The sequence below is a fragment of the Pituophis catenifer genome, unplaced genomic scaffold (genome assembly GCF_029215685.1).
Source record: "Pituophis catenifer annectens isolate HBS135680 unplaced genomic scaffold, rPitCat1.0.hap2 SCAF_3, whole genome shotgun sequence".
Lineage (NCBI taxonomy): Eukaryota > Metazoa > Chordata > Lepidosauria > Squamata > Colubridae > Pituophis > Pituophis catenifer.
The window spans coordinates 181,594,106-181,605,336 of NW_027256883.1; the positions used below are offsets into that span (position 1 = coordinate 181,594,106).

Consider the following 11,231-nt stretch of genomic DNA (forward strand, 5'->3'; position numbering starts at 1 on the left):
TTTCATAGGGCTTCCAGGATTGGTTAACCTCTATTTTTATAAATCAGTTAGTGGCATTTTCTATTGCTATAATTAATCTGAGTTCTATTCATTTATTCATTCATTCAATTTCTATAGCTGCTCATCTCCATCAATGACACTCTGTTTATATACAGTAGCTTGTCCTGTCAGTGTTGGTGGGAGTGTTGTTTTTTCCTTGGTAGTTTTTGATTAGATCATTGTTTACTGCTTGAGGAATTATCAGGGAGAAAGCAACACACCCATCAACATTGACAGGGCAAGCTATTGTATATAAACAGAGCAAATCCTACTCCCTTCTAATACTCAAGGAGTTATCTAGTCAGGTAATGAAATGTTTGCAAATAACCAACTAAACTAAGGTCAGAGAGCACCAAGGAGCCTATAGTTCAACCTTGAAATGCATCTATTCTCTTCTAATGGTTTATAAATATGTTGAACCATTTTATATATATAGAACAGAAGCTATTAAATAAACAATTCAAGTAACATGTACAAGTAAATATTAATTATTAGAAGGAAAATGTCAATGACAATGTTTGTTAGGCAAACCATAATTGACATAACCCGATCATTTCCAGCATTGTACCTTTCTAGACACAATTCTATTCAGCAATTATTTGATTGGGTTTCTTTTAAAAGAATAGGCTTTTACAAGTATCAGCTCACACAGATTCTGGACTTTTTCTGTTTCAGATATAAATTGAATACTTTACAAGTAAAGCAAAATAGTTTGCAAGAAAAGAAGTAGAGATAGTCCTTGACTATTGACACATTTGAGCCTGGAATCTTATGTGATTGAGCAAAGCAGTTGTTAAGCGAGATGATCGCTTACTCAATTACTGCAATTATTATTATTATTATTATTATTTATTATTATTATTTATTATATTTCTATACCGCCTTTCTCCCGTAGGACTCAAGGCGGTGTACAGTCAAGAAAAATATAGACACACAAACATCATAAAATTGCTAATTAAAATTGTTACTTAGTTTGGTCAATTAAATAAAACCCAGAATTAGATAACATTTAAAAAATCATTTGCATGTTTGTATGTTTAGCCCTGCCTGTTGGAACATCAGGGTCTTGAGGGCACGGCGGAAAGCACGGAGATCAGGGATATTCCGTATCTCCGGGGGCAGTTCATTCCAAAGGGTTGGAGCCCCCACAGAGAAGGCCCTCCCCCTGGGAGTCGCCAGTCGACATAATTTGACTGACGGTACCCTGAGTAGTCCCTCCCTGTGAGAACGAACTGGTCGGTGGGAGGCTATTGGTGGCAAAAGACGGTCTCGTAGGTAGATTGTGGCTGATCCAGTCGCAGGCATTAAATGATTGTGTGGAGGATGGGTAGCTCAGTGGGTATGGCAGGCCCATAGACTACAGTGCCCATTGGCATATTGAAAGATGTTACAGGCAAGAGACCCTATTGGTTACCACTGCATGCAGTAAGCTGCCAGGAGACCTGGGCTGGGTACCACATGGCCCAATGGCATCTGCCAGGCTGGCTACAGGGCCCAACAGCACGTGTAAATTGCTTCATTTTTCTTTGCATTTTCTGCAATTGTTTGCAGTTGCTCCCAGACAATGTGAGGCACAAATTTCCACAGAGGCTGCCTCGTACCATTCTGCAACCGGGTGCCACTCTTGCAATTGTTCAGAGGGCTCCTTTTCCAAATTGTGCAGTTTGGAGAAGGAGCTTCCCAAATGATTGCAAAGTGGTACCAGTTTTCCACGGTGGTGTATCAGGCCTAGGCCTCCCAGACCATGGCTTATTTCCACAGCCGATGGGCATTGTAGTAGTCAATATGGGTCTTCTGCCTGCAGCAGACTTCCTTGCATTGATGGACCATCTAGTGGCCAGTCTGGGCTTCCCAAGAGTGGTGGGATGCAGACTAGATCTAGGTCTCCAAGATTTGTACAGTCCAGGTAGGCAGCTGAGATGGGAAGGAGAGCAATGGGTGGGGACAGTTGCAGTCCCCCTGTGTGATTGGTCATAAGAGTGGGCGGACTGCCAATTGGCTGAATTATTTCTTGGCCATCCAAAGATTGTCCAGACAGTTTTTGGAGTTTATATGCTTCTTAACTGCTGCAAACCTGGCTGAGATCATTACCACGATATTTATGAAAAGGTTAATTGTAAAATATTCAACACCTGTTGAGCAAAAGTATGAATAACAATCACTGTTGCCTCAGTATTTGTATTTGTATTTGTACTTTATATGTTTTGCCACTGCTGCTAGGATTTGAACTGGAAATTGAAAAAGAGTTATTTATTTCTTCAGAATAATGTGAAGAAATTGTCATGAATAAGATAAAAAAAATTGTTCACAGATTGATAAACCTCTTAGAGTTAATAAGATATTGCAGGTCCCATTGGCTAGGGAGCTTCACTTAGTGGGGCCTAACCAACAGGCCTTTTTTTGTTGAAGCGACCACATGTGTGTGTGAGATGAGCTGCCATATAAAAATGATTAAATAAATAAATGTGTAAGAATATACTGTTGAATGTATATTTTCAGTTTTACTCAAATATATTCGGCAAAAAATACTTTACATTAACTTTGTTTATATAGGTATCCAGCTCACATTGAAGAAATTGATTATGAAGAAGGAAAGGTGCTTATCCATTTTAAACGTTGGAATCACCGCTATGATGAATGGTTTTGCTGGGACAGTCCTTATTTACGTCCTTTAGAAAAAATACAATTAAGGAAAGAAGGATTGCATGAGGATGAAGGATCTTCAGTAAGTAAAAACATTGGTCTAGTAACAGAATTACATATCCACCTAAATTAAATAATTTAGAAATTAGAGGAACTTAACACAATTGCCAGTTTTGCTTTTTTTTATTGAACAAATAAGATAAAAATGTACAGATAGTCCTCGGCTTATGGTCACAATGGAATCAGAATTTTTGTTACTAAGCAATATGGTCTAAAATGTGGCTGCATCATTTACTACTGGTAATGCCGCAGTTCTAGTTACTGTCGTTAACTGAATTTGTTGCAGTTGTTGGGTGAGGCAGCTTCCTACCAGCTTCCCACGATCCAAACAAATGGAGAAGCCAGCAGGAAGTTGCAAGTCTCAGACCAGCAGGCAGGTAAGTGGCTGCTGCTGTGAGAGATGGGATTTAAAGGATGTGGGAGTATGGGAAAGATGTGAGCAGATGTACAAGAGGTGTCATGCGAGGATGCACGAGGTTGCAGCATGGGTCAGGAAGGGGACCATTTGGGTTAAAGAGGATGCACAGGAGTGAGGTGTAGGTTGGGAAGGGCTTGTGGGGGTGCATGAGGAGAGCCATATGCATTGGGAAAGAGGTGAGGGGGTGCTATGTGGGTCAGGGAGGGTGCATGAGAAGTGCTACATGAGTTGGGGAGGGGAAATAGTATGTGTGAAAGGTGCTGGTTAGGGAGGGTGCACCCATGTGTGTGAGAAGTGCCATAGGAGGAGGGGTTGTACAAGTGACTGGCATGAGCTCAGAGAGACTTCCTCAGTGTGGAAGACTTAACACATCCACTTGCAACCTTCCCTGCCTGCTTTCCCATTGACATTTTGGGGAAGTCAGCAGGGAAAATTTCAAATGACAATAGCGTGATTGCTGGAGGCTTAGTAAACAGTCTTAAGTACAAATGGGTTGCCAGGTTCCCAGATTGCAATCATGTGACTGCGGGGATGTTGCAGCTGCATAACTTTGGAGATCTGTCATAAGTCCCTTTGTTCAGCACAGTTCTAACTGAACAGTCACTGAACAAATGGTTATAAGTCGAGGACTACCTGCAAAGGAAAATAAATTAGGAAAAAATGAAAAGTTGTTAAACATAAACAGATTTATTTTGCTTAATTATAACTATAAATAGTGTAATAAAATAATGATAACTTGCTTTCTATTAATAAGGCTAGTTTCTAATGAAAAGCTGATGAATAACATGTATTGACTTTCATTTAGGGTTTCCATCATCACAGAACATTTTTCTGCTGAAAGTCAATTTTTCTTAAAACCATATAGATAGTTACTCTGATTAATTTCATTTAAGTTAGCCTCTGGTTAACTCAAAAGAGAATAGCAATATTCAGTTTTCAAATATTTGTGCCATTTCATAGCAGTTTGTTCATTTTGATTATTTTAATTATATCAAGCACAATCTTTATTATGAGATGCTATTATGATAATGATTTTCTTAATAACCTGCATAACATGTTTATCATTCAATAGAAAGTAATTAATATATCTGCTGTTGAAAATATTAGTTTGTAACAATAGACTATTTTAAAATTACAATGCAGTAGCATATTTATTTTATACAATTTAGAATGATAAATGCTTCCTGTTTTTCTAGGAATTTCACATAAATGATCAGGTGTTAGCTTGCTGGTCTGATTGTCGTTTTTATCCAGCAAAGGTTACCTCTGTTAACAAGGATGGTAAGGCATCATATGTAACTTTTTAATATCTGGAACTCTGTAGAGGTTCTCAGTCATCCAGGTCATGGTTGTACCAAAGGTGCTTTTTCAGGAGGCAACTGGACTTACTTGTTTTTTCTTTGAAGACTGTTCACTTCTCATTCAAGAAGCTTCTTCAGCTCTAACAGGATAATAGGAAATGGAAGGATTTATATTCCTTGCAGACAGCTGGTAATTTGCATCCTTTTAGAGGGCTGTTGAAGCAATATCTGGAAGTCTTCTCCATTACAGCATTCAGAAGTATCACAGAAAACCCTATCATTCTTTTCATGCTGTTCCTGATTTTTATGAACATAAAATGTTTGTTGTATTATTGTTTCTTTGAGATATATATCATTTATCTCAATGAGTATTTTAGGAAGATTAACTTCTTAAATTACTGGCATAGGGTCTAAGAAGACCTCTGATCCAGATATGGGTCATTTTTGGAGATCACCTTCAGCTCTTTAGAAGTTGTCTTTTCTAAATCAGAGCAGAGAAACATAGGCGGGAGTGGCAAAAAGAAGGGCAGATGGAGAAGTATATGTGATAATTGTGCAAATCCAATAGTTTACATGGTTGTGTTAGAGATTTGGCACAAAGATGTAATATAGGTAGTCCTTGACTTACAACCATTCATTTAGTGACCATTCAAAGTTACAATGGGACTGAAAAAAGTGACTTATGACTGTTTTCACACAACTGTTGCAGCTTCTGCAGGCTCACATGATCAAAATTTAGGCATTTGACAACTGACATTTATAACAGTTGCTCTGTCCCAAGATCATGTGATCCCCATTTGTACTTTCCCAGATAGCTTCCAACAAGTAAAGTCAACGACGGAAGCTGGATTCACATAATGACCATATGATTTATTTAACAACTGCAGTGATTTATAGCTGTGACAAAGGGTAAAGAAAGGACTCCCTGTGGATTTTACTTTGCTAGTTGTTGCCAACTGTAGGGCAGTGCTCATCTCCATTTCAATGGCCATTGAGCCAGCCCTGTCTGAAGATGTTTCCATGATCATGTGGCCAGCATGATGTCATGGAGCGCTGTTATCTTCCCATTGAAATGGTACCTATTTATCTACTTGCATTTGCATGCTTTCAAACTGCTAGGTTCATAGGAGCTAGGGTGAACAGGAGCTCGCTCTGTTGCTCAATGCTTGGATCTTGAACTTGGACCACCGGCTTTCCAACTGCCAAGCCCAGTATCTTAACCACTGAGCCATTGCAACTGTGGCAAAAAAGATAGTAAAATGAGACAAAACTGACTTAATAACTGCCTTGCTTAACAATGAGAATTTTGGGCTCAATTATAGTCCTAAAACAAGGTCTACCTGTAATGACATTTCCTTGATTACATTGTAACATATGGCTTCATTGTTATCATTATGTTTCATTACAAGCATTACTTGTGAAAACTTTAAAGTGCATGGAAGGATTTTAAAATATAATACAGATTTTTTTCTCCATTAGAACAATTGTACTTTTGAAAGAAGCTAAGTGCAAAATTGCAGAATTTTTCATATTTATTTATTTATTTATTTTATTTTATTTTATTTTATTTTATTTTATTTTATTTTATTTTATTTTATTTTATTTTATTTTATTTTTATTTGATTTGTATGTCGTCCTATCTCCATAGGACTCAGGGCGGCTCACAACAATTAAAATCAATCAGATAAAAACATATTAAAATACAATTAAACATATATTAAAATTCATTAAAATAATCAAACCCCATCAGTCCAGGCTAGGCGATTTAAACAGCCACGTCTTTAGTTCGCAGCGGAAAGTGCGAAGGTCAGGGGCCAACTGGAGCTCCAGGGGGAGTTGGTTCCAAAGGGTGGCCGTGGCCACAGAGAAAGCTCTACCTCTGGGGGCCGCCAGCCAACATTGTCTAGCCGATGGCATCCTGAGTAGGCCCTCCCTGTGAGAACGCACCGGTTGATGGGAAGCTGTTGCTGGTTGCAGATGGTCCGACAAATATCCTGGGCCTAAGCCATGTAAGGCTTTATAGGTCATCACCAGCACCTTGAATCTCACCCGGAGGGCAACCGGCAACCAACGCAAGTCACGCAGGAGAAGTGTAACATGGGAGTATCAAGACCTTCCCATCACAAACCGCGCAGCCGCATTCTGTACCAGCTGAAGCCTCTGAATGGTCTTCAAGGGCAGCCCCAAGTAGAGAGCATTGCAGTAGTCAAGACTGGAGGTGACTAGCGCATGAGTAACTGTGCGTAGGGCATCTTGGTCCAAATAGGGGCGCAACTGGCGCACCAGGCGAACCTGGGCAAATGCCTCCCTGGTCACGGCTGTTATATGATCTTCTAAACTCAACCGTGAGTCCAGGAGGACACCTAAGTTGCGTGCCCTGTCTACAGGGGGCAAAACTTCAACCCCTATAGCCAAAGATGGAACCTCTCTATAGGACCGAGATGCCGGTACCCACAGACACTCGGTCTTGGCAGGGTTGAGCCGAAATCTGTTCCTCCCCATCCAGACCCGTACCGCTTCCAGGCACCGGGACATCACGTCGAGGGCATCACTGGGCTGATTCGAGGTGGATATAAAAAGCTGGGTATCATCAGCATACTGATGATACCTCACCCCGAAACCACGGATGATCTCTCCCAGCGGCTTCATATAAATGTTGAACAGAAGGGGCGAGAGGACCGACCCCTGGGGCACCCCACAAGTGAGGGGCTCATGGTCGACCTCTGCCCCCCCACCAACACCACTTGCGTATGACCCGAGAGGTAAGAGGAGAACCACCGCAAAACGATGCCTCCCACTCCCAACCCCTCGAGGCGTTGCAGCAAGATACCATGGTCGATGGTATCAAAAGCTGCCGAAAGATCTAATAGGACCAGAACAGAGGAATAACCTCTGTCCCGAGCCCTCCAGAGATCATCCACCAGCGCGACCAATGCCGTCTCCGTGCTGTATCCGGGCCTGAAACCCGATTGGAACAGATCCAGATACTCCGCTTCCTCCAGGGCCACCGGGAGCTGACGTGGTTTACTAAAGAACCACAACAAAAAAGTGTTTATTCAGTATTTGCTTTTAATTTGCTAGCCACATTCCTTATCAGAACAGGCATATTTACAGCTGGAGGTGCCAAGCTCTCCTCTTTCTGTTTCAAGGGGCACAGCCATCTAAACTGCAGAATGACTGAATTTTTTTTCTTTCTTTCCTGAACATTATTATGTAACCTGTTTTTTCCTGATAAAACTATTGATTTTCCACTTATCTTTCACCACCATCAGTGACATTTGCATTTGCTAGATAGGTCCTGAGCTGCTTCCTCCTCTTCTGTTTTGGCAGTTAGTACCCTAGGGATGCACTCTTCTGCTTTGTGGACTTGAGGCCACACTTAACAGGCCTTCAGCTCAATCCAAGTCATTTTGCCGCTTTACCTTATTCTTTATTAAAACCATAGATCTTCATCAGCCAGAACTGCTTAAGTCCATTTTAGTTCCCAGCCATTACCTCTATTCTCACGGTTCTTCCTAGAGTTTCTCTCATAGTTTTAGATTATCCCTAAGGACAGCCCAGCATCTATGGCCTCTCCCCTTTGGGAAGATGCACTAAGAAAAAGTTATACTCCCAGGTCCTTAATATGCACATCAGTTCAAATTGTTCGTTTGTTTGGGTTTTTGTATGTACATGAGAGCAACCAGTGGGAAGCCATGACTAAATGCAGGCTGTCACACTAATTTTTTTTCTTTTAAATTTCAGGAACTTATACTGTGAAATTTTATGATGGTGTGATTCAGACAGTCAAAAATATACATGTCAAACCTTTTTCCAAAGATCAGGTAGGATACATATTTTGAAATTTTATGCATATCAAATTGATCTTATTGGTCAATTTGATCAAATCAAAGTTGTTTTGCAGTTTAAGGTATGAGCCACATTTGCATGTCATGCAAAATCATTGTGAATATGAAATGCATTTCTAGCAAATCTAGATTATGCATTAATTCTCTACTTACATAATAGGAAAGAGATTTTTTTTGCTTCTGTTTAATCAGGGTTCAGCATATTGTCCATATATGAGAAAAAAATGCCTTTTTAAAATAAAAAAACCACCTTGAAATAAATCTTTTTAATAACATATGAAGCTGTGATTGTTTGAATCAGTTTGTTACAATGTGCTAGTCACACATCACTAACCATACACTATTATTTATAAGGCGTAGTAATTTCATTTATTATTACTGTGCTATGTTAAAATAAAGCCATGTGATTAAAGATCATGTCTAAATATATATATATATATAATATATATATATAGCTGATGAGAACTAAATAGCTTGAAATATATATATCTCTCTCAAGCTATTTAGCTCTCATCAGCTAGCCATACCCTTACTCGGATTCGAACTTGAGCTGCCTGAATATTAGGCAGTTGTATTAACCTCTGAGCCACAGGTTCTCCTCCCTTTATCAGCTTGAGCCAGGGGTGAGATTAAGTGTTTAGAGTATGGCTAGCTGATGGGAGCTAAATAGCTTGAAATAGATCTATATACTAGTCTCCCTTTATTTCTTTATCAGCAAATATTTCTTTATCAACAAACCATTTTATTTGATATAAAATGGTTTGTTGTGAATGCGACTGCTTGAGGGCTCCTGGATTGGAGCTGAAAGGTGAAAGGGAAGCAGTATGCTCCCTCCCATATTGTGCTTTGACAGAAAAACACTGTGTGTATGTGTGTGTGTGTGTGTTTGTCAATATGAGAAACTTGATGTCGAGCCAGTGCAGTTGGGTGGACTGGCCGAGACTTGATAAAAGAAAACAAAAGCTTCCAAAAGTATCTAGGACATGATGGATTTTAATTATTTCCATATGTCTATTGCATTCAAAACATAGTTTTAGCATGACGTGCAAACGTAGTCACAGAATCCAAGTTTTCTATCAATCTTAATTTTGATTTATTTATTTCTAGTATGTAACATTTTAAAAAGAAAGTATTTGCTTTTTTAAAAAACTTGATTATCATCTGTTTCTTCTGTCAGGTATATTTCTTTTGCAGAAGTTTTCAGTATTGATCATTAATGCTCTATTAAATGATTTTGTTTTACTAGCTTTTTTCCTTAGTTTAATTGTATATCTGATCACCCTCTCCCATCCTGTAAATAAATTAATAAATTAATTTGTAATAAAAATAAATCACACCCACTTCTTTCTTTTTAGTCTATTGTGAATAATTCAAAACCTAAGGAGAGATGTAATGAAATTCCTTCATCTCCTGAAAGATGGGAAAAATTTAAAGAGCAAAGGAAAACAGCTGAAAATAATAAGAAAGACAAGGATGAAAAGCCATTAAAGATTGAACGAAGATCTAAAACTGATAAAGAAGGAAAACTAATTGGTTCTTCAGAGAAAAATAAAGTTTCTGAAAAAGCCCTAGCTAAAGATGGGAAAGAAGACAAGGAGAATATATCTGAAAATGATAGAGAATTCTCAATAGATACACAGATTGAAAAAAAACCAGAAAATGATAATGTGAAGGTCCCATCAGAAAACATCAAAGAAACTAAGCGACGGCGTGGTAGACCACCTGTGGTGCCTCCAGCAGGTCAGTCAAAACTAAGTGTTAGGACAAAGATATACAACCTGAGGTCCCAAGATCATATGCAATTTCTCTAAACTGTTAGATTTGGCTCCAAGTAAAGTGTCAAGGAACTATATTTTTTAATATGCTAGAAAGAGAAAATGGTTAAATATATGGGAAATAATCATATTCCCTGTGTTCACTGCATGAATTAGCTTTTATTGAAATGAAATAACATTTTCATTTGATTCTGGGCTTCTAATTTTGTTATCCTTGAACCAACCTACTTCTGGGAATGCAGCTCATAGTACATCAGTTAGTCTAAAACTAATACTCAGTGCTCCATATTTGCACATAAACATTATAGAAACTGTCTTTATGTGTTAAAAATATTTAAAGTGTTATAGACTGAGTTCTATCTATGATTATGCAGTTTGTTTTAAATCACACACGTGTTTGGGTAGGACTTCTTTGTTGGAATTGGCAGCATAATAGCAATCTTGTTTTTTAAAAAGTATTGATAGTTTTTAAGAAACTGAAGACAGTGATGACATGGAGGTTTCCTTTTGACTTATTTTAACTATAGAATATAATGAATAATTTAAACTACAGTTGCAAGAAAAAGTATGTGAACCCCTTGGGATTACGTGGAGTTTTGCATGAATTGGTCATAAAATGTGCTCTGAACTTCATCTAAGTCACAACAATAGAAAAACACAGTCTGCTTAAAATAATACTACCCAAACATTAGATGTTACCACGGTTTAATGGAACGTAACATGTAAACATTCACAGTGCAAGGAGGAAAAAGTATATGAACCTTTGGACTTAATAACTGGTTGACCCTCCTTTGGCAGCAATAACCTCAACCAAACGTTTCCTGTAGTTGCAGATCAGACCTGCACAACGATCTGGAGTAATTTTGGACCACTCCTCTTCACCAAACTGTTTCAGTGTAGCAATATTCTTGGGATGTCTGGTGTGAATCGCTCTCTTAAGGTCATGCCACAGCATTTCAATCGGGTTGAGGTCAGGACTCTGACTGGGCCATTCCAGAAGGCGTATTCTGTGCTGTTGAAGCCATTTTTTTTGTTGAATTACTTGTATGCTTTGGGTCATTGTCCTGTTGCATCACCCATCCTCTGCGGAGCTTCAGTTGGCGGACAGATGGTCGTACGTTTTCCTGCAAAATGTCTTGATAAACTC

General features: G+C 38.9%; 1 protein-coding gene across 5 annotated transcripts in view; it reads left to right on the top strand.

Moving 5' to 3' along the window:
- The window catches only part of PHF20 (PHD finger protein 20), a 46,270-nt gene that overhangs the window by 13,511 nt on the left and 21,528 nt on the right, over window positions 1–11,231 (top strand). For 4 of the 5 annotated variants that reach the window (XM_070941635.1, XM_070941636.1, XM_070941638.1 and 1 more), the window contains 4 exons: window positions 2,593–2,764; window positions 4,357–4,441; window positions 8,206–8,285; window positions 9,665–10,049. In XM_070941635.1, the coding sequence (XP_070797736.1) occupies window positions 2,593–2,764; window positions 4,357–4,441; window positions 8,206–8,285; window positions 9,665–10,049 (722 nt within the window). Of the gene's footprint in view, window positions 1–2,592; window positions 2,765–3,004; window positions 3,120–4,356; window positions 4,442–8,205; window positions 8,286–9,664; window positions 10,050–11,231 lie in introns of those variants that run through there. The other variant, XM_070941639.1, reaches the window with a different exon arrangement.